The sequence below is a fragment of the Macrotis lagotis genome, chromosome 2 (genome assembly GCF_037893015.1).
Source record: "Macrotis lagotis isolate mMagLag1 chromosome 2, bilby.v1.9.chrom.fasta, whole genome shotgun sequence".
NCBI classification, from domain to species: Eukaryota; Metazoa; Chordata; class Mammalia; order Peramelemorphia; family Peramelidae; genus Macrotis; species Macrotis lagotis.
In genome coordinates this window covers 164,076,397-164,100,469 of record NC_133659.1, presented here as the reverse complement: position 1 = coordinate 164,100,469, position 24,073 = coordinate 164,076,397, and the positions used below count along the sequence as shown (strand labels likewise).

The window sequence follows — 24,073 nt, the reverse complement described above, 5'->3', positions numbered from 1 at the left end:
TCTGCTCCCCAAACTATTACTATATTTCCCCATGTATAAGATGCACCTTAATTTTGAGACCGGAAATTTGGAAAAAATGTATTACATAAAGTTATCGAACTTAAGTTTTATTCATCATAAAATTCATACCACTCCTTGTCTCTGTCAAAACTCCCATCCATTAGCTTGTCCACATCTGTGTTTGATGATGAATCACTGTCTCTATATGTTGCCTCATCCTTAGTTCCATCTAATGGCTTTTGAAATACCATACTTCTTAAATGACTTAAATGACAATTTCAATCTTGATGTTATACCAGGATCTTTACATCCAGGTACAAATTTCTCCTATAGTTTGTTTCTTCACTCTTCCTGCTGGTGTCAAAATGTCCCTAGAAAACTTCAATCAGCACGACTTCTATTCACTTTTGCAAACTGAATCACTTTTAACTTGAATTCAGCACTGTAAGACAATCTTTTCTCAGCCACTTCTGGGTAGAACATGACAAAACGTAACCTAACATACAGGTAACCAATGCAAAATAATGAGTGCAAAGACTAAGCACGAAAAAACAGAAAATGCAAGTAAAAAAATCCATAACCACTGTAAAAGACACTCCCAGTTTTTAGACCCCAAATATTTTGGAAAAGGGTGTGTCTTATACATGGGGAAATATGGTAAACTGTGGCTACATACCCTTGCCCCAGAGATGTAACTATTAGGTCTATACCCCAAAGAAATTTAAAAAAAAAGGAAAAGGAGCCACTTGCACAAAAACATTTTTGTGATGTCAAAGAATTGAAAAATGAAGTTGTGCCCATCACTTGAACAAGTTATAGTACAGAATGTGATGAAATCCTGTGGGAATAAAAAATAATGAAGAGTATAGTTTCAGAGAGCCTTAGGAAGTCTTCCTAAATGTCATGGATAAAATTTCAACTCTTCATTCAGACCTTTCTTAGCTTTTCATAGGCAAATATTTATACTTTTCTTCCTATTCTACTGAAACCTTTTGTTTTTATATTCCTTTATTTCTCAATATATCCCTATCCCCTTTCTCCCCAGAGAGGTACACTTATAACAAAGGAGAAAATAAGCAGTTCAACAAAATTAATTAGTTAATATAAACAATATATGATGAGTTCTGGGTTCTTCCTCTTGAGTTCCTCCTCATCCATATAGAGAAAGGAGAGCATACCTTTCAATTTCAGCCATGATGTTTTAGTATAAACATTATGTTATAAAGCTACTTAGTTTATCTAATTCCTATCACTGCTCACTCATTATTCACATCAAATATTACATACATTAACATTTAAAAAGTATTATGAATGTGGCAATATCAATCTAGAATTCTAGTGTATCTAACACATTACATTTTCCCACTCAGTTATCACAGTAATCAAGTATTATAAATTCAAAGGAGGAAAGGAGAGTTGGCTCCTGACAAACTAATTTCTCCAGTCCAGGATATCATCATAGATAATATGGTGTTAAATTACATATAAAGATAGCTGTAATCATAAAAAGATGCAGATAACAGAGATGATTATTAATATAGCCAGTCCTACACTCTGCTGCTCCCTCAGAGAGTTTAAATTTCTCCCTGACAGAGTTGGGGAGACATTTCACAATAGGGACAACCCTACTGCCTTTAAGAAAGTTAGCTGGCTAAACTAAAGTTCAGTTAGTTCAGAAAGAGCCATCAGTGAAAGAACACAGTCTCTGAGAAGTAAGGAGGAATGAGGGGAGGGATTTTCTTCCTCTTTTCTGACCCAATAAGTCATAGGGTTTTCCAGTTATAAATTGGGCCATCTTTTGTCTCAATTCTTCTCCTTGTTGCTATTCAGTTGATAGTTGTATACAACTCCTCATGACCCCATTTGGGGTTTTCTTGGCAAAGATACTGGAGTGGTTTGCCATTTCCTCTTCAGCTCAATTTACAGGTGAGGAAACTAAGGCAAATAGTTAAGTGACTCATCTAGAAACACAGCTGGTAAATGTCTAAGGCCAGTTTTGAACTCATTAAGAACAGTCTGCCTATCTCAAGTCTTATCTAGCTTAGTCATGGAATGGCCTCAGACAAACTGAAGCCTGGGAACGACCTTCAGAAAGGCCAAGGTCATCCACTGTATCCTGGGCCATTGCCAGTCATCTTGATTTTTGTCTTGCCACTAGAAATTGATGACTCTGGAGAGTAGAGCAACTCTGCCTCACTTAAATCCAATTCACTACCAAGTCAAGACATCTTGATGTTATTTGTTCTTTTAAAGAATGAAGGGCAAGGGGGGCAGCTAGGTGGCACGGTGGCGCAGTAGATAAAGCACTGGCCCTGGAGTCAGAAGTACCTGGGTTCAAATCCAGTCTCAGACACTTAATAATTACCTAGCTGTGTGGCCTTGGGCAAGACACTTAATCCCATTGCCTTGTAAAAAACTAAAAAAACAAACAAAAAAAAGAAAAAAAAGAATCTATACCTGGTTTATTTGGGGGTGGCTAGGTGGCACAGTGGATAAAGCACCAGCCCTGGAGTCAAGAGTACCTGGGTTCAAATCTTGCCTCAGACATTTAATAATTACCAAGCTGTGTGGCCTTGGGCAAGCTACTTAACCCCATTTGCCTTGCAAAAACCTTAAAAAAAAAAAAAGAATGAAGGGCAAGGGGCAGCCAAAGTGGCTAGTAGATAGAGCACTGGCTCTGGAGTCAGGAGAACCTATATTCAAATCAGCAGTCAACACATAACACTTACCTAGCTGTATGACCTTAGGCAAATCACTTAATCCCACTGCCTTGCTAAAGCCACCCCCCCAAAAAAAGGAAGGGCAAACAGGAACCATAGCAATTGTCCCAGTAAGACACACTGCTTCTTACAGCAAGGAGATAGACATCTGACAAAAAAAAAAAACAGAACCAAACAGGGATACAAGGGAGGTCTCTCTCTGCCAAGGGAGTCATGCTTCAGAAAAGGGCAGGCCTTGGGAGCCCAGTTAAGCAACCTGCCTATGTAGAAGCACCATGACTTTTTGACAAGGAGATGAAAAATAATGACCAACAAAAACAATGGCATCTGCAGTCTTGACCATATGTGTTTTCTATATATGTTTGCCTCATTACTACTATACTCTAAATTTGTGCCCACTCTTCCCACAGACCCAGTAGATATGGGGCAATGAGCCCTGGCACACAGAATATAGTCTAGACACTCTTCATACTCTACTACCCTACTTTTGCTTTGAGCTAATTTTGTCTACTGAATGACTGCTGGGGCTACTATAGGTTTATTCTGAATCATTAGATATCACTAAAGATAGCAACCATTACATAGAAAAGCACAAAGCATAAACATTAAACAGAGTTAAATACAGACATTATGTCTGCAGTAGTCCTGGAGGTTTGGAATAGTGGAAAGAATGCCAAAGTTCACATCAGAGCTGTAAGCCCTTCGTTATTCCACCTCTGGGCTTTAGTTCTTCAACTGTAAAATGAAGACATTTAACTAGATGGCCTCCAAGCTCTTATTCTATACAGAAGTTGCAATGTAAACTTAGAATTCTAACAGGACTTCATATTCTCCCTTTTCATTCCCTTCATCTCTGGGCATTCTAGATACTTACAATATTTTATTAGCTCTCTTCCTTCAACTAGGTCTTCTAAAACAGTATACACATTACAATTATGCACACTGTAATACCAACACTAACATCTTTATTAAATACGAGATACATCTGTGACCACCATATAGTGTACTCTTCCTTAAGGTACAAAAAGCTTACCAACCCTGCTTTTGCATGGCATCATGGTTCCAATGCCAGATTGCCATCTGAACAGTATTCTGCAACCCCACCCTAAAAAAATCACCACAGTTTGTCACAAGCCCCTGAAGAAAGAGTTTAGTTTATCAGGAAGATATAGGTGCATTTCCTAATACAATGCCATGTGGGAATGAACCTCAGGTGTCTGGTTGGTTCATAGAACTGTTAAGTCTTTATTTAAAAACCTGTGTGTCATGACCCAAGGGCTATCCCTCCCCATCATGTGTAAATAATCCAGCCCTCATTTCAGGATCCTAGATTCCAAATATGTATTTCTGACCTCCTTTACATTGCCATAGAGTGAGAAAGCAAAAGCCCTGTAGTCTGTGGGCCATTCCAAGACTCAGGACATAGATAAAGTGTGAGAGGTAGCCAGGCAATAAGTATTTATTATGTAACAGACACTGGTAAATACTAGGGATTAAAAAGGTTAAAAAAAATTAGTCCTCCTCCTACAAGATCACATTCTTTAAAAAGGAAATGACCTGTAAATAATTGTACATATGAGAGATAAACACTGTAAGTAGGAGGCAATCTCCTAAGAAAAACCTCTTGCAGAAGGTGGAGTTTGAGCACAGCCTCAGGCCTTCCAAGACAGTCAGGAAGCAGAGGAAGAGAAAGCATTAAAGCATTCTAGATGAGAGGGACAGCCAGGGAACAGCCTGGAGTTTGGAAATGCAGAGTCACAAGCAAGTAACAGCCAACAGGCAAGTGTTGTTGGATCACTTCAAAGTAAGGAGCATAGCTAGGCCAGAAGCTCCAAAGGACACCAGTGTGAGAAACAAAAACATTTTTCAACAGGTTGTGGTTCATTTCCCTTGGTTCTCCTTTCCTTGACTCCAAGATCCATGGGTCCTTTCCAAAGAAGAGACCAAACCATAGGATGGTTAATAATCCATGGCACAGGGGCTGCTAGGTGATGCAGTGGATAGTGGCCCTGAAGTCAGGAGGACCTGAATTCAAATCCAACTCAAGACACTTAATAATTACCTAGCTGTGTGGCCTTCAGCAAGCCACTTAACCCCATTGCTTTGTTCAAAAAAAAAAACTTAAAAAAATAATCCATGGCACAAGTCACTATGTGTAATAAGCTGACCCAGAATTCATAGACCGTGTTTTAACCAAAGCTGTTTTGGGCTTTTAGCAGCACATTCCAGCATCCTATAATGCCAGTTATTTGAGGCTAGTACAGTATGTGAAAAATCAATTTTATTCCATGTTCTCAGATTCACTCTTGTATTTTCTTTCTAGTTAATGGTACCTTGACCCAAAGCTATGGCTCATGACTGTGTAAATGACATTTTGTTAATCCTCTGATGGTTGTTTCAGCCATTACTCTGTGGTCTGGGAACGCAATGTTTAAATCCTGACCACAAGTTAATGGCAGTTTAAGCAAATCTCTCCCCCTCTACAACAGAAGAACCCCTAAATAATCAATTTGCCACCAGTGGATACCCTCTTTGGAGGATTTTACAATATATGGAGGTTCAAAGCAGGTCATCTGTACTGGTCAGACAGGTGGCAGAATGTAGTGTCAAGGTCAGACTTGGTTAACAGAATCCTATGTCCTCCATCTCTTTTTTTCATGTCCACTTTCCTCATGGGTCATCAAGTAAAGTCTGGTCAGTCTCACATATTTCTGATCTCAGCAGTATGCTATCCTGTGATACTTCTTTGATGATGGAATGTTTCTGATAGGCAAAAATATAGAACTGATAGCTAAATAGCCATCCCATTCTGCAAGATCCTCCTAAAAAATCCTATCCCATACCACTTTATTCCTGATCTTTCATGTCTATGGTGATGCCCCTGATCATTCTGCTATGGTTATGCTAATGGGCAATGATCCAAGAGTCACTGTAAATAGATATTGCCTTTCAGGTCTTATCCATATCTTAGATGAATATGAAGAGTTCTAAACCCAATCCATACAATTATTTAGCCACTAAATTTTACCACCATTTTTCATCACCCAAAATGGCCAAAGGGCAAGAGCTTTCCATTTCCAGATTAATTATTTTATTCCCATGAGAAAAAAAATATAGTCTTTTTACTGGATCTCATATCAACTGATTCTAACACTGTGGGTTGGGCATCAGTATGAAGGGTGTGTGAATTGCTCCATATTTCTAGTCCCATAATACGTCAAAGATGATACTCAATGACTATTGGGGTCCTCCAGAATCACTGTCATATCTGATCCAGAGTCAAACTCAAGTAGAAATAGATTTCTAAGGACAGTATATTGGTTTAGAAAAATCATAAATAAACATGATCTATGTTGTATTATGTTTTCATTTACTTTGTTAAACATTTCCTAATTACATTTAATCTGTTTCAAGCAGTCCTGAGGCCTTTGCCACCTCTGCCTTAGAATACCTGCTCTCTTGCTCAATAAACACATATATTCATGATATTATGGGATTTCCCTGTACCATTGCAAATTTATAGCCTATCCATGCCTCTCTAATCCTGCTTAACTTTTGACCATTTTCCCCCATAAGTTTACCACAGAAGGTCCACCTGACATGTTGACAGATTTCCTCAAGTTGTTTTTATATTCCAAAGATGACAATCATACATATAAAACAATCCATCCATTATTCTTTGCCCTTATTACAAAATCAATTGATCCTATTTTTTTGACTCATGACATCCTTTACATCACCTTTTTTTTTTAAAGGTTTTTTGCAAGGCAAACAGGGTTAAGTGGCTTGCCCAAGGCCACATAGCTAGGTAATTATTAAGTGTCTGCGACCGGATTTAAACCCAGGTACTCCTGACTCCAAGGCTGGTGCTTTATCCACTACGCCACCTAGCTGCCCCACATCACTTCTTCATAAGAATGTTTGTAAGGTGTTGAGGCAGACCCCTCAACCCACCATATCCTTGCCTCTCTACTGCTCTTTGAATGATTGTCAATTTTAATTCCCTAGACTATAGTATTCCATGAGTCATGGTCACAGAACATCAGATGAACATGACATTAAAAGTATACATTACTATGAATGAATGAATGAATGAATGAATGAATGAATGAAAAAGTATTTTATTGAGCAATAACTATATGCAAAGCATTGTTCTGAGAATTGAGGATACACATAGAAAAACAAAACCAACTGCTCTCAAGAAGCTCACATTCTGACAAGAGGAAGATAACACATTGAAGGTTTCAGCTGCAAGTCAACTGCATGGTCCTAAGAGTATAGTCACAGAGCAAATGGTAATGTATCTTCTTGACTCTCATTTCCACTGATAAAATCTTATCAATTCCTCATATCGAGCCACCTCACACTGCTAAGTACTTGCTAGAACATTCTTTTCCAGGTCTACAGTAACTAGGGAGATGCATAGGCTGCATTTTCGAAAGGGCTGCTTCCTTGGAGTCTGACTTTTGAGAGTCAGGCTAGAAACAAGGCTGGCAGCCTGCAAAGGGTTGCTGTTCCCACGACTCAGGCTTACCTGCTCATTAATGGCTGTTGAATGGCAGACGATGAATGTGTTAGCAGACAGGTTGCTCCCCTCAGTGATGTCTGAAGGGGCTAGGCTGAAAGCAGAACTGAGGGGCAAGGGGAGGTTAGGGAGGAAGAAGCTGAGAGATTCAGGGCTCTTGGGTTCAGGGTTCAGTGAGAAGGAGCTGATTTGACTTGCCTGGCACATGGTGCCTTCTGTCTCTCAGGGAGTATCCTGCTGTTTCCACAAGTCTAGTCTGCCTGCCCCATCAATGACAGCTGGTATTGGTGATAGTGTGGTTGGCAGGAGTCCCTGCTCCAGATGAGTTGCTCTCCTCAATGATGCCTGCCAAGGCTGCATTGGAAACAAGGCTAGTAGTCTGAGGAGCAATAATAACAAGAAATACTTAATTTCTTACTTCTGCATTTGAAGAAAGCTGGTCAATTTGGGGGCATCAAACAGCAGAACTAAATGTTCTCATTTTTCAATGAAAACATCTAAAGACCTTGGTTTTTACTTCTCTCTTTTTATTTTGGGAGGGAATCCCTTTGAAACAAAAGTGAACTTGAAATATTTATTAGTATCAACCAAAATTTTCAGCACAACACAAATACCTAGAATAAATAGCTTAATAGTGATTATCAAAAACATTTTAAAAAAAATTTTAAACTGATCTTGAAGAAATAAGTCTTATCAGAAAGGCTTTTGGAAGGGAAATATATGTATGTATTTTTATATTATATATAAATTATTCTAGGATTATTCAGTTACACACATTCAAACAGAAATGCTAATACTAGGAAAATAATAACAGTTAACAATTCAGAGAAATAGCAGTTCAAAGATCCTTCAAAATACTCTAAATTTTCTAATTCCCTAAGAAATGAAAAAAATTGGGGTAGTTAGGTGGCAGAGTAGATAGAGCACCAGGCTGGGAGTCAGGAGGACCTGAGTTCAAATTTGGTCTCAGGGACTTGATACTTACTGGCTATGTAACCTTGGGCATGTCACTTGCACTCACAGTTTATATATTCTCTTAGGTATAACTGAGTTCTGCTGCTATTAACCAAAGTCACAGTTTAGAAAAATGTGATTTCCAAAATGTGAATTATAATCTTAGAAATAAGATAAACCAGATCTTTAATTTATAAATGAATAAAAAGAATGAAGACTATTAATAATTTCAGGGGAAATACCCATGAGACAAGTTGGTAGGCTAATCAGTGCTTTATACTACTGTTTAGCCACTGTGTTTTCCTCTCATGGTGGCCAAATATTAAAACTTAAGTTTTAAGAAATGTCATCATTTTAATGAAGGACTGGCTAAGAGTAATCCACAAGACAGGTAATAAATGGTTTCATACCCTATAAAGAATGGTCCATAAGGAGGAGGCATCTCAGATTGTGAGAAAAGTCTGAAGTCCACTTCCTTTGACTGAGAGCTCTGCCTCAGTTTCTCTTTTAGTCATATAGCATGATATCTGACCCCACAGCATTGCAATAGGAAGTTCAGAGTACAGATTCCTAATTAACTTGCCAGGGTTCTGTTTCATTATCAGCATCCCTTGTGACATTTCTTTTGGGTTCCTTTGGTGCTTTGGTTCTCAAAAAAAGTTTTTGAGAAAACTGATGAGCACTGTTGCCCTTCAGTTTAATAACCCAAAATGATCTGTTGGTACTCATTAAAGATTTTGTACTGGGCTTGCTAAAGGTTAAGGGTCTAATTGTTAGAGATGTGTACCATAGTCCATTGAGTCCCTCTTGCAATCTTTTTTTTTGGTTTGTTTTTTTAGTTTTTTACAAGGCAATGGGGTTAAGTGTCTTGCCCAAGGCCACACAGCTAGGTAATTATTAAATGTCTGAGGCCCGATTTGAACCCAGGCACTCCTGACTCCAGGGCTGGTGTTCTATCCACTGCACCACCTAGCCACCCCTCTTGCAATTTTTAACAACACTGTATCTGTCTTGTGGATTACTCTTAGCCAGTCCTTCATTAAATGCAAAATCCCATTGGCTGGCCTATGACACATAGGTTAAAATAAACAAAAAAGGTCTTTCAGTAAAGTCACAGGTTGGATGAGGCATCTTTACTAAGTGGGTCATAAAACGGTCACTTGTTCATGTTGGACAAGAAACAGAGGTCCTTAAGTATAAAAATAAATTGGGGGGCTTTCCATGGAACTGAGTCACCACTGCCATACTAGTCTTGGTCACCATGACAAGGAAAAACGAAGATGGAAGTCCTCTAGTTAGCTTCCTATAAGCAAGTGATCTTACAAGCTCTAGTTTATAGCTCTGGGGCCTAATTTACAGAACTTATAATCACCAGAAAGCATATCAAATTGATTGATATTGATTGGAATAATGAAGGGGTTCATTTCTTATAATGAAAACTGAGAAGCATGGGAAGACATATGAATAAATGTGAAGTGAAACAAGCAGGACCAAGAAAACCATATACACTATGACTAACGCAATATCAATATTAAGGATAACAACACAAGTGAAACTTAATGCTTCAAAATTATGATCAATCTTGATGCCAAAGAAATATGAGAAAGCATGTCATCCTCTGGATGTATTGTCCAATATTAAAGTACTTGTCCAATATTAAACTCCTTAACTTTTCCTGAACTGTTTATGTTCTCCTTTTTATTTTTTTTACTTAAAGGACTAATCTATGGGAAGGAGGTAAGGAAATAAAACATTAGAAATTTAAAAAAAAAATTTCTTAGTCACATCGACCCAGGGCATCTCGTTAGCTAATACTAAAATAAAAAAGGGTCATAGGAAAGCATACACACCTGCCCCCGTGAACAGAACCTGGTGGGTGCCCTGCTCCAAAGCCGGCTTGTTTGCACCCACCCCCACCCCCACCCCCACGCACACGCACGCACATCTCCATACATACACACAAAATGGCCACTCCGGAGGCCCCACACGAGTCCGCTCCTCGCCCTCGGCCACTGCCCGCGCCAGAAGCCCGGCCCGTGGAGGCCGCCCCCCAGCACTAGCTGAGACTGTTCGTTCCCACAGTCTCGGGGTGCGGGGCGGGGGCTGCCGCTCCGGGGGGCCGGGGCAGCTTTTGTCCAGGTCGGACTCCGACTCAGCCCCATCCCGGGCCCATCCCCGGAGGAGGAGGCCGCTTCCTCGGGGCGCCCCGCCCGCTCCCGCCGCTCCCCGGCCGGCCCCCGACACACCTGGCCGGCCCGCGGACGAGCCGCTCCCTGCCCGCCTCCGGCTTCCGCTCCTAGCGGCCCCGCCCAGCTTCCAAAGTCTCCTCCGGCCGCCCGCCCCGGCCGCGCGAGTGCGCCTGCGCCTGCGCCTCCGCCGGGCCCGCCCCGCCCCGCCCCCCGCCCCCCGCCCCCCGCCCCCCGCCCCCCGCCCTGTGGGACTATCCCATGCCCACCGACGCGGGGGGGTGCGCGGGCCTTCGACTTCCTGCGCCAGCTGCCGGGCTGAGGGAGTCGGCCTCAGCCCCGGACTAGTCCATTCCCTCCAGGCGGAGGGGGGCGGATTCTTCCACTCGTGCCAACTGAAGGGGTGCGAAACCCAGGACCATTAGTCCTTTCGTACCGGCTGCAAAGGTTTCGGAAAAGGGATTTGCCCTCAGCTCCGGACGATTCCATGCCCGCCACCTGTAGGGGCGCACGGCCGGCCTAATTGGGCTTCCGCGGGGGAATCTCACAAAGAAGCACTTCCGGCGTCCTTGACCCGGAAGTAAAGGCTCGACCGAGCGTCTCGGCGTGAGCGTCTGCCGCCGTGCTCCCAGCTAGCTCGCGGGCGCTTTGACGGCCTCCTTCCTTCTTCCTGGCGGGTTTGCGGGCGATTATAGGAGACGCCGAGCAGCTTCCTGCGCGGGACTCGGCCCCTGCCGCCTCTGGGACCTCGGGTGAGGGAGCCCGAGGGAGCCGGGCTTAGGGTTGGGGCGAGAATTTAATCCGAAGTCGACCCCGCCGGGTGCGTGAAGCGCCGGGGCCCGGGCCCACGCGGGCCCCCCCCCCGCGCGTGAGAACGAGGAGTCTCCCCGGAACTCCGCTCGGGGGGTCGGGCGTTGCCCGTGGAAGTTCTGGACCCGCCGCGCCAGGCCCTGGGGACCACTTCTAGGTGGGAACCAGGGTTAAAGTACAAACTGTTGGGGCGCAGGGAGACTTTGAGGGGCGGCGGAAACGGCGTAGGATCCCACGGGGAGACATTCTTCAGAGCAGGAAAAACCGCGAGGCGAAACCGCTCGCTTCACAGAGGAGGAAGCCGAGGCGCCGAGAGGCTAGGTGATCTGTCCAGATGTATGAGAATATATATAACCGATGCTTTAAAGTGTGCTGAAGAGCAAATGCAAAATAAGATACGATAGTGTGTACGATATGTTATAAATAACATACAAAATATATACACGTGGTACTGTGTAGCACGTATAAATGTGTATATATGGGAGTATCAGCTATAAATATGCTTTGGGTAAGTGCAGTATGGCCTGTGTTAATGTGTTTGTTTACTGGCCTCTTCCAGGTAATGAATAAAACTGAGTTCAGAGTCAGACTTGACAGCTTGCTATGCTAGGTTCTACAAATGGTTTTTGTTGTTGTTTTTTAATTTAAGGCAATGGAGTTGAGTGATTCGCCCCGGCTCACACAGCTGGGCAGTTTTTAAGTGTAGTCACATTTGAACTCAGGTCCTCCTAATTGTTGGCCTGGTGTTCTATATCCACTGTGCCACTCAGCTGCCCCCTCCATAACTGTTTTTGGACAGGTCTTGCGCTAGGAACTATTAACATCACTGATATTAATTCTAAGATATTCTCTCTAGTTGCACTATCTTCTTGGCTACCTGGCTGAGGCTTCACCATGTCTTCCCACAAGACTTTCAGAATCAAGAGGTTCCTTGCAAAGAAACAGAAGCAGAATCGTCCCATTCCTCAGTGGATTCGAATGAAAACTGGCAATAAGATCAGATACAACTCCAAGAGGAGACACTGGAGAAGAACCAAGCTGGGTTTATAAAAGACTACCATCGTGGTGGCTTAGATTACTCCTTACTGTGCCACAACCCTGATGTTGGAAATTCCAAAGGTGCACACATAAAGAAACTTATTGTTCAGAGATTTCTCTTTTGTTTTCATTTATTTCTTGATTCAATGATATGTTAATTTTTTTTTTAATAATTTATTTTTAAGCTTTAAACTTTACAATGTGCTATCAGTCAAGAACTGTACATAATGAAACCATGAAAGGATGTCTCTGAAAGGTTATTGCTGGAAAAGAAAGTCAATGGTACAAGTGGGAAAAAAATAACGCATAGCTGGGGTGTTCATTGCTGTTAATCCTATGCCCTTTTGCAGAAATTACTGAAATAGTACTCACATGGGATAGTCTTGGATGGGCAGCAGTCTGCTTCTTTAGAGGATGCAATTAATGTCCTATGAAAAAAACTGAAGCTTAGAGATGTTAAGTGATTTTGACCATAGTTTTACAGCTAGAAAATGTGGAAGATCCCAGGTCCTTCCTGACTCCACATTTGAACACTTTTCCATTCTACCATGCTGCCATAAGCATAGAAGTATAAAGAGGGCTAAATTTAGATTACTGGATATAATTTATTCAACCTGAGTTCAAATTTTGGGTTTGCCGCATACAAATCCTTATTAACTGCCTGCTATATTCATTAAGCAAACCAAAAATAAACTTCCAAAGGAGAAAAATTATTGAACCAAGTAGATTCACAGGTGATCTAGCAAACATTCAAAGAACTATTCTAGTATTACACAAACTGCAACAAGAAAAGGGGGTAACCTTTAAATCTCTTTATTACAAAGAGGGTGATAAAACAAAGAAAACAAAAATGATCTTTGAAGGAAAAATTTTAAGTGAAATACTAGCCATTTGCCTAATTTATATATTATGTGGTCACTGCAACTGTGACCAAGTTGTAGTTAATATTAGTAATATAGGCTTGATTCAACTTAGCCTCTAAATATAATAAAAATTTGATCATATGAGTAGAGGCTGAAAAGGCCTTTGACAAAATCCAATACACATTTCTATTAAAAACTGGAAACCACAGAAACAAATGGAACTTTCCTTAATATAGTAAAAAATTTTATTTAAATCCATGAGAAAATTCACACATATAAAACACAGTTTCTATTAAGCTCAGTACTAATCAATGTTGCATATTGCCATCAGTACTTTTTAACATAATGTTAAAAATGTTACCTACCTACCTATGTGAAGAAATTGATGAGGGGACAGTTGGGTGGTAAAGTGCATAGAGCACCAACCCTGGAGTCAGGAGTATCTGAGTTCAAATCAGCCTCAGACACTTAATAATTACCTAGCTGTGTGGCCTTGGACGAGCCACTTAACCCCATTGCCTTGCAAAAAACCTAAAAAAAAAAAGAAATTGATGAAATAAGAGGCAAAGAGAAAAACAAAATTATCTCTGTGGGTAAGATATACCTAAAGAACCAACTAAGAAATTAATTGAAATAATTTAAAGCTATAATATAAATCCACAAAAGATATCAGCATTCATGCATATTTTCAACAAAACCCAGCAGAAATACAAAGATTAATTCCTTGCAAAATAATTACGAAGTTTTAAAATACTTGGGAGTGTATCTTCCAAGATTCATCCAGTAACTATATAAGTCTAACTTTAAAACATTGTTTACAGAAATAGAATTAAATAATTGGAGAACTATTAATGGGTTACTCAAACATATAACAAAAATAACATATAAATTAATGAACTCAATCAGGGCTATACCCATCAAAACAAAAATTTTATAGATGAATGAAAAATAACAAAATTCATATGGAAGAACCAAACATCAAGAATATAAATGTTAGGGGTGGCTAGGTAGCACAGTGGATAGAGCACCGGCCTTGGAGTCAGGAGTACCTGGGTTCAAATGTGACCTCGGAAACAATTACCTAGCCGTGTGGCCTTGGGCAATCCACTTAACCCCATTGCCTTAAAAAATCTAAAAAAACTATATATATATATATATATATATATATATATATATATATATATATGTTAATATGAAAAGAAGGGAAAAGGAAGTAAGCATCTATATTGATCTCAAATTGTACAAAGCAATAATCATTAAAATGATTTGGTACTGGTGAAAAAGTTCATTAAATTAGAAACACAGAAAACAAAGTAGGCTAGTGTGATTAAACCCAAAGACCGCAGTTGTTGGGGGAAGGGCTGACTGTAGTAAATGGTGCTGGAAAAACTGGGAGAGTAACCTGGCAAAAAATAGATACCATATGCCATACACCAAAATAAGCTCCAGGTGGATACATACCCTAGGTTAATAGTCATTTCATAAACTAGAAACCCAAGAAAAATTACTTTTAGACTATAAATAAGAGAGAGTTTGATTTCATGACTTAAGTGATAGAATTGATCACATAAGATAAAGACAATTTTGATTAAGATTTAAAAGGTAAAACCTCTACTGTAAAAGTTATAAGAAAAATAGGTAATGGGAAAAAAATCTAGTTTTTTTTTGATAAAAGCCTCATAAAAAAATACAATGAACTGTTTCAAATTTATAAGACTAAGAAATATTCAACAGATAAATGGTCAAAAGATATAAACCAATATCTTTCAAAGGAAGAAACCAAGCTATAAACTATATAAAAAGATATAAATAATAAAGAAAAGTACATTAAAACTATTCAGAAGTTACACCTCACACCCATCAATTGGTGGGAAAGCTAACAAATGAGAAAAAACAAATGTTGGGGAAGCTATGGAAAAACAACTACAGTGGTGCAATGTTAGAGCTGAGAATTCATCCAGTTATTTAAAAGCAATTTTGAATTATCCCCAAAAAGTTACTAAATGCATAACCTCATACCCAGCTGTATCACTAGGTTTTTACTCCCAAATAGTTTTGTTTTTTTTTTGTTTTGTTTTTTAGTATTTTGTAAGGCAAATGGGGTTAAGTGGCTTGCCCAATGTTACACAGCTAGGTAATTATGAAGTGTCTGAGCCCGGGTTTGAACCCAGGTAGTCCTGACTCCAGGGCCGGTGCTTTATCTACTGCGCCACCTAGCTGCCCCCCCAATAATTTTTTAAAGAAGGCTTCATACATCCAGAAATATTTATAGCAGCAGTTTACAAAAATTATAAACTATGGAACTGCTTAATAATTGGATAACTAAGTAATCTGTGGTTTATGAATGTGATAATAAAAATAATTTCAGGGGAAGTTGGGAGGAAACTCTTATGAGCTGATATAGAGCTAACTGAATAGGAGGGAAAGAATCATGTATACCATGAAAACCACATTACAGAGAAAAACAATCTGGAATGACCTCAGAATTCTGATAAATACAGTACAAAACTCTGAGTCCAAAGAAATGAAGATGAAACACAGCACTTAACCTCCTGACTGAAATTCTGAAATAGTTATTTTTTTTTATTAGTTATATTTTTCAATGTGACCTATGTAGGAATCTGTTGGGGGGGGTTTCCTGGATTATGTAAATATGTACTGTGGAATTTTGAGTAAACCTTGATTCAACAGGGAGAAGAGGAACAGATTATTTTTGATTTTTGCAAGGCAATGGGTTAAGTGATTTGCCCAAGATCACACAGTTATTGGTAATTAGTATCTGAGATTGAATTTGAACACATCCTCCTGATTTCCAGGGCCAAGGCTCCTTTCACTGTACCACCTGGGTGCCCCCAGGACAGATTATTTTTAAATTATTACTTTAAGAATAGTGCACCTCTCTAGATTATTCCATGTAAATCATAGGCATATCACAATTTAAATTTATACTTCATAATATGGACCCTTCCCATTGTGCTTGAATCAGTGAGACCTTGACCCACCCTTTTATTCAGACCTCAGAACTACTGGAAGCCTCCAAGCTACTGGGAGCCAGCCCTTCCTACCTAAAACTCACAAGTTGCTTCTTTAGAGAAGCTTCAAGTCCCTCCAATTACCTGACAGGTATCCTAGCACACTGCCTTGCTAACTTACAGCCTGTCTGCCTACTGAGACTGATTCTAAGATGTTATTGAAGAAGATCACAGACTAGTCCTGTCCTTTCCCCCCCTAAGACAAATGAACCCCAAGATCCCCTGCCAAAGCTTCAGATGCTTGGAACATCTGAGATTCAAAGCCAAGGTTCCAATGCAGGCACCCCCTGAGCCCCTGGGAACACCTTCCTGTTCCATCTAAATGGACTGCAGGACCTCTAGTTTGCCATGTTAATGATAGGTCCATCTACTCCTTTGCTTTTTAATGTTTTTAACAGAAATGGGTGTTGCATGCTGTCAAAAGTTTTTTCATCCATGAATATAATCATGTGATTTTTATTATTGATAAATGTTTTAACAACTGTCTAATAAAAATTCAGGACACAACTTTTAAGTTTAATGCTAGATAGGGGTGGCTAGGTGGCGCAGTGGATCAGCACCGGCCTTGGAGTAGGAGTACCTGGGTTCAAATGTGACCTCAGACACTTAGTAATTACCTAGCTATGTGGCCTTGGGCAAACCACTTAACCCCATTGCCTTGAAAAAAATCTAAAAAAGAGTTTAATGCTAGATTGTAGCATTTGCCAATTTCCAAGTTATATTCAATATTAACACTGAAAATTTAACAATTGGTTCTCGCAAGTTGATAAGAGCTGGCACATGCCTACCTTTATCACAATGAGCAAAAAAAGTGGGAAAATCTCCAGATGTATAAAAAAATATAGCAGCTAGTTTGTTGTAGTAAAGAAATGGAGGTACCTATCAAGTGGGGAATGGCTAAACTAATTATGCTATGCAAATGTAATATATTATTGAGCCATAAAAAATTATATAAGAGACAGTTTCAGAGAAACTTGGGGAAAACTTGCCTAACCTGATACAGAATGAACTTAGGAGCATAATTTATACAATAGCATCAATGTAAAATAAAAAACTTTGGATATGCAAAGGCAATTTACAGATGAGATCAAAGCAATCCCTAGTCATATGAAAAATTGCTGTAAATCATTACTTATTAGAGAAATGCTTCTCTGAGGTACCACCTCACACCTCTCTGACTGGCCAATATGACCAGAAAGGATAATGATTATTGTTGGAAAGGTTGTGAGAAATCTGAGACACTATTATACTGTTGGTGGAGCTGTGAACTCATCCAACCTTTCTGGAGAGCAATTTGGAACTACACCCAAAGGGCAACAAAAATGTGCAAGAAGAGATGATGAAAAAGGGTAAAAACATCATTTTTACAAAAATATTCATAGCAGCCCTGTTTGTGGTGGCAAAGAATTGGAAATCAAGTAAATGTCCTTCAATTGGGGAATGGCTTAGCAAACTGAGGTATATGTATGTCATGGAACACTATTGTTCTATTAGAAACCAGGAGGGATGGGAATTCAGAGAAGCCTGGAGGGATTTGCATGAACTGATGCTGAGTGAGATGAGCAGAACCAGAAAAACACTACACCCTGATAGCAACATGTGGCCGATGATCAACCTTGATGGATTCACTTGTTCCATCAGTGCAACAATCAGGGTTAATTTGGGGTTGTCTGCAGTAGAGAATACCATCTGTCTCCAAAGAAAGCACTGTGGAATTTGAACAAAGACCAAGGGCTATTAACTTTAATTAAAAAAAAAACCTGATATCTTTATTGCCTGATTTTGCTATCTCTTATAATTTATGTTTCTTCCTTAAGGATATGATTTCTCTCTCATCACATTCAATTTGGATCAATGTATACCAGGGGAAACAATGTAAAGAGTGGCAAATTGCCTTCTGTGGGGGTGGGGGGAGGGAAGTAAGATTAGGGGGAAAATTGCAAAACTCAAATAAAATCTTTAAAAAAAAAATAAAAAAAACTTTGGGGTCAGCTTGGTGGTGCAGTGAATAGAGCACTGGCCCTGGAGTCAGGAGTATCTGAGTTCAAATCTGGCTCAGACACTTAATAATTGCCTGTGTGACCTTGGGCAAATCACTTAACCCTATTGCTTCAAATAAATAAAATAAAAAGAAATAATATTAAAATAAAAAACTTTGAAAGAAGACTTAAGAAATTTGAACAATGAAATGACTCTCCAGAGGAACAATGATGAAACATGCTACCTTCCTCCTGATGAACTTAGTATACAGAACGAGGTATGCATCTTGAGACATGGTCAAAGTATTGGATGTTTTGATTGAATATGCATATTTATTATAGTTTTGTCGCCCCTCCCCATTATTTTTAACAATTTGGGAGAGAATGGGACTAGCAATAGTGTTTAAAAAAACTTTTATTAATGCACTGAATGAAACAGAAGGAATTTCTCTAAGAAACAAATGAACAGGACTGCTTTGATAGTAACTGAATTTATACTTAATAGGAAAAACAGTGAATTTATACTTAATAGGAAAAACAAACCTGTATATAATAAATATGCTTACTTTGAATTCAAAAATGTTCATTTTATTTTGTGATTGTTAAAGTTCAGTTTTTTAAAAATCCTAAAGTATGAGATGATGGCTGAAAATGTAGAGGAAGACTTCACTATGGAAAATTTTACAATGCTTGGGGTAGAGAAAGAAACACTTTAGGAATGAAAGCTAATCCTGAAACTGCAAACCTTAAGAACTTTAAAAGGGAGGGGTAGGGAAAGGTCAACAGTAATTCTCCCCAATATCATTCAAGAATCATTTAAGCAGCTAGCCCTAAGGAGCTTTTAGAAGTATTATTCAAGTAGTATTTTAGTAAGACTAATGGTATAAAATATATACATACAGAGAGAAAAATTTGCAATACACTACCCTACAATGTACATACAGAGTCCAGAGAAAGTAGGCTCCAGCTAAGACTGGAGCTTTGCCTGCATGGGAGGTAACACACAATTCTTAGTTGTTGTAAATCCTTTTCTCCTATTCATTAGATGCTTGAGAAATTCCGCTAAAGCATGGTGAATCTGAGTGTATCGTTTGTTCCACTGGGGATATGGCTAAGACATGGTAAGATGAGAAATCCAAAATCTTCCAAACCTTTTGAAATTCAAGAGATCTTCTGCCACAGGGTGATGGAGAGAGGGAGGAGACCTGGCCATGGCTGAAGCAAAAATTCTCTTTAACTCCAACCTTTACCACCCAGGTAGTTCCTCTTGATGCTTGTGTTAGAAAACTCACTTGCTTCAATTCTTTTTTTATAATTTATAGATAGTCACAGGGCATGACTTAGTTTTCTCAGCCTATGCAAAATGTTTCTTATGCAGTGATTTAAAATTTTGAAGTCTTTTCCCACTTTGAGCCCTAGAATTGATTGGACATCTTCTCAGTGACTTGAAGGAGGGTGGGATTGAGTATATAAATCACCCCACCCCTACTACTTCTTGTTTATCTTTTGGTTTTTGAAGAGGACCAGTAACATAATAGGTAGTCTTGACTTTTGAGTGAATTGGATTTAAGTGAAGCAGAGTTGTATGAAGTCATCAGCCTCTCTCTTCCAGAGTCATTGAAAATAGTGGTATCCTGGATGATAATCCAGGATGTAGTGTATGACTGTTGTCTTCAGTATCTGTCCAAGTTCCAAAGATTATTCTCATATTGTCATTCCATCAAGGAGGTCTTTACATGCTTGGAGTAGACAGGCCTGTCAGTTACTCTCACCCTGCTAAGGCTCTCTGCCAAAATGGTGTGGACCCTGCGCATACTACAGCTTGGAACCTTTGTTGAGGCAGGTGGACACCAAAGGTGAATGAGCAGGCCTGAAAATGACTGTAATATTTACAGTAGGATGATAGCTTATAGGATATCTAGTTCAACCTTCTCATTTTATATATAGATGAGGTCCAGAAGCTTTTAAGTGACTTGCTCAAGGCCACACCCAGGGGAGATAATTACTTCAACATGGATTTGAACTTCCCCTCCACTACCCTAGGTCCAAAAATTATGCTTTCTATGTCTTACCAAACCAAGTCAGTAATCATATAGCTGTAGAGATGATCACTGGTCTCTAGAATTTGTAAGAATATCAATAAAAGTTACAATATCCTCCTGATTTTTAGTCACAATATCTTTTTAGCTCACAATCAAATAATGTCCTATAATCTAGTGTGGTGTATGACACCAAGCTACATCACAAGCTAAGTCTTTTAAGTTTTTTTGCAAGACAAATGGGGTTAAGTGACTTGCCCAAGGCCACACAGCTAGGTAGTTATTAAGTGGCTGAGGCCAGATTTGAACTCAGGTACTCCTGACTCCAGGGCTGGTGCTCTATCCACTGCACCACCTAGCTGCCCTAAGCTAGGTCTTTTTTACAAGTTCATGATAATCATGTGTCTCAGAAGGACCTTTGTCCATTCAGCCACAGCTCCCCAGCACATTTCACTTGAACATTCAGTCATTCTTTAAACATTTATTAAGCTCCTATGATGGGCCAGACACTGTCCTAAGCACTTTACACATATTATCTCATTTTGATCCTCACAACAGGATAGGTGCAGTTATCCCCATTTAAGTTAAGGAAACTGAGGCAGACAAGTGAAGTGACACCCCATGGATCACTGAGGTCAGATTTGAACTTAGATCTTCCTGACTCCATGGTCAATGCTCCACACCCCTCTTCCATACTGTCTAGTTGTGAGATCCTCCTTACTGCATGGTCTTTCACAAAATATTGGGAGAGTGGAGAGGAACAGGCATTTGTTATGCATCTTCTCAATATCAAGAACTCTGCCAAGAGCTTTACACTCAAATAAAGCAGAGGCAGTCAAAGCCAAACTCAGTCCTTTTTGAAGAAGCAATAGTTCTGGCTTCACAGTGAATCAAAAAGACTCTTCAAACCACATGTCCAGCAGACTAGAAACAATTACTGAATGTCCATCCATTCTCTACATTCCCTGAAAGCTACTTGTCTTATGTATTATCATTACTCTCCTGGAAGCAAGCTTCCTAGGGTCGGCCTCTAAGTGGGGCAATTATATCAGGTGAGCAAACTGATGGAGTATGTACATGCTCCAGACTCTCATTACATAAAGAAGAGGAAATAGATCTAAAGAGGAAATTTGCCCATGATCACATAGGCAGTAAATGTACAAGCTGGGATTCAAACCAAAGATCTCTGAATCCAAGGTCAATGTTTATCATGCTTCCACTCTCAGCTCACATGCATGCTTCAACTATTCCTTCATTGAGTGATTTTAATAAAATATTCTTTATGCTAGCAAGAAAATTAAAGTAGGGAGTATAATTATAAATATCAAATAGTTAGGAACATTCTACAAACCCCCCTGACAATTGAGGTGATTTTGGATTACCAGTTCCAAGTAGCATAGTTGTGGTTGCTGTTCATCACCACAGACAGGAGCATTCTGGGATATTCCCAGCAATGAGGCCTTAAGGGCTACACTGTGCTCCCAAGCAATTATTAATGAGATCATTTATTTAAGTATATGGTGGCACATGGATTAGAATGAATCAAAGGAAGTGAGAATGATTCAGGGAAACTAACAGAAAACTTAGGAATAAGAGGGGTAGCTCTTCCCCCCAATCAATTCAAACAAATTCTGGTGACATTTTGCCATCTGGCAAGTTCAGCATGTCACATGATGACTGGCATAAAAGGCCCATTGCAGTCAAATTTTCACAACTGGTTAGTTTTCTTTACAGTTGGATCCAGGATGTTTTCTGCACAAAGGCATCAGGACATCATGAAACACTGCTTTCATTTTGGCTGCCAAGTTCCAAGCAAGAAATCTGGAGCCATTTCTTGCCCCCCATGAGAATGACCTAATAAGTTACCTTTATAATCTACTTTTAGAGTAAAGAATAGGATATTAGGAGAATAATGACTTATCTTTCTTCAAATAGCAAAGCTTAGTGTTTATATTATGCCTATTTTCTATAACCCTTTCAGCTCTGGAACCACTGACTTGAAGTCCTTGGAATAATAATGATAATAATAAAGCTAACATTTATATGGTGCTTTACATATTCATTTGATTCCTACAACACCACGTGTAAGGCAGGTGCTATTATTACTTCTACCTACAGATAAGGAACTAAGGCTGAAAAATTATGAGACTTGCCTAGAGCATAATGTACAATATAGACACAAAACCATTTTATCTTTTTTTATGCTTATTAGAGCTGACAGTACACTAATAAGACTTAGACTTATCAATGGATGCAATCAAGTTTTATTGATTATTCAACAACTCAAACATCATCCCCTCTAGGAATAAACATCAACTTGATCCCAAAAGATACCAATTAAGAGTATCTCACATCAGGACTCACAGCTAGTCCCCATTCTGTTATGGTGGACGTCAGGTGTTTTCCCTCAAGGTGGCATTCTGGCATGTCTGCGAGATTTGCTCTCCAGTAATTACAGGATGCTCAAATTTATGAGCTAGGGGAACACATAAGTTTTTTCTCAGTACAACCCAGAAGGCTGATGGAGGGGGCTTCTTTTATATTTCTGGCTCAGGGCATTTATTGTTGCAACTGAGTGATGAACGATGCTTATTGTTAAAGCAGTCTCCCAATCAAAGCATTAGTTTCCTAACATCATTAGCAAATATTTATCAGTTGTTTGCCAGATTTAAGGGATGAGGGCATGTCACTGAGGGCAGGTAAGTGATGAAGTGAATAGAGAGCTGGGCCAGAGTCGGAAGACTTGAGTTCAAATCCAACCTCAGACACTTACTAGATTTGTGACCCTGGGCAAGTCACTTTGCCTTAGTTTGCCTCAGTTTCCTAGTCTGTCAGATGAGTTGGAGAAGGAAATGGCAAACCACTCTATTATCTTTGCCAAGAAAACCCCAAAAGGGATCATGAAGAATTGGACACAACTGAAAAGAATAAACAATAAAAACAACACATACCATTCCCAAACTATATATAAATGCTTGTCTTATCACTGAAAAAGAGATTACATAGCAAAGATTTGGTCATGAAATGGAGGCTGAAAATAAAACGAAGTTGCTCATCCTAAATTAACTTACTTATCCCACTATATGCCATACTCTATGATTTATTTTGTTTTGCTTTTTGTAAAGGAATGGGGTTAAGTTACTTGCCCAAGGTCACACAGCTAGGTAATTATTAAGTGTCTGAGGCTGCATTTGAACTCAGGTCCTCCAGGGCCTCTATCCACTACACCACCTAGCTGCCCCTATCCTTTCCCCTTTTTTATGATTTTTTAAATATGCCACACTTTAGCTACTGACTACTCTTGTATCCATGAAGAAAAAAAAGACAGAATGGAATGAGCATTTATTTGACCACTACTCTGGACCAGGCACTGTGCTAAGCATTTTTTATAAATATTATCATAACTCCATAGAAAATGAATTCTATTATTTTCCTCATTTTACAGTTGAGAAAACTGAGGCAAATAGTACAGTTAGGGATCTTCTTCTTAGTTTTTAAAAGTTGTATTACCAGAACTGAGCAGAGTGTTGTAAGCAGCTAATAAGTACTTTTTCACTATTTATCCATATCCTGATTGCATGTAGGGAAGAACTGATATCCTTTTACAACAAGAAGAAACTAGATGCATTTAATTCACTAGACCCATGTAAAGTTATGAGTCAGTGTTTCTGAAGACTACAAGATCCCAGTTCTGTCTAATTCCTGCCTTCTGTTGGATCCCTTCTCTGGACAGAGTAGATAGGCAGTATCATCAGTTTCTTCTGAATCATCCAAGGTAACTAGCACAATGCAGAATATAACATAAAAAATCGATAAATTCTTGTTGCCTCCAGTTGCATAAGGGGGAGGTTTAATAGGTAAGATTGTTCTTATTGTAGAGGGATGAAAATTGAAGGCCAAGGAAGTTAGGTGCCCTGTCTAGAGGCA

The 24,073-nt window shown here is 39.4% G+C and overlaps 2 protein-coding genes across 13 annotated transcripts in view; one reads left to right on the top strand and one right to left on the bottom strand.

Annotated features, from left to right (window-relative positions):
• LOC141513461 (GON-4-like protein) overlaps positions 1–10,549 on the bottom strand; it is a 52,861-nt gene extending 42,312 nt beyond the window's left edge. For 3 of the 9 annotated variants that reach the window (XM_074223293.1, XM_074223297.1, XM_074223296.1), the window contains exons 1-2: positions 10,157–10,245; positions 7,255–7,624 (exon numbers count right to left, since the gene is read on the bottom strand). In XM_074223293.1, coding sequence (XP_074079394.1) covers positions 7,255–7,262 — 8 coding nt within the window. In that variant the 5' untranslated portion in view covers positions 7,263–7,624; positions 10,157–10,245. Of the gene's footprint in view, positions 1–7,254; positions 10,085–10,156; positions 10,246–10,445 lie in introns of those variants that run through there. The other 6 variants (XM_074223291.1, XM_074223289.1, XM_074223294.1 and 3 more) reach the window with 6 other exon arrangements.
• Positions 10,550–10,971: 422 nt separating this feature from the next.
• Positions 10,972–12,346, top strand: LOC141513458 (large ribosomal subunit protein eL39). Of its 4 annotated transcripts, none has more exons than XM_074223279.1 (2): positions 10,972–11,137; positions 12,052–12,346. In XM_074223279.1, exon 2 carries the CDS (start codon positions 12,090–12,092, stop codon positions 12,243–12,245), a length of 156 nt encoding a protein of 51 aa, XP_074079380.1. In that variant the 5' UTR covers positions 10,972–11,137; positions 12,052–12,089; the 3' UTR covers positions 12,246–12,346. The 4 variants fall into 4 exon arrangements, with proteins under 4 accessions (XP_074079380.1, XP_074079383.1, XP_074079382.1 ...); XM_074223282.1 differs by lacking the exon at positions 10,972–11,137 and adding an exon at positions 11,253–11,352; XM_074223281.1 differs by lacking the exon at positions 10,972–11,137 and adding an exon at positions 11,258–11,531.
• Positions 12,347–24,073: the final 11,727 nt, after the last annotated feature.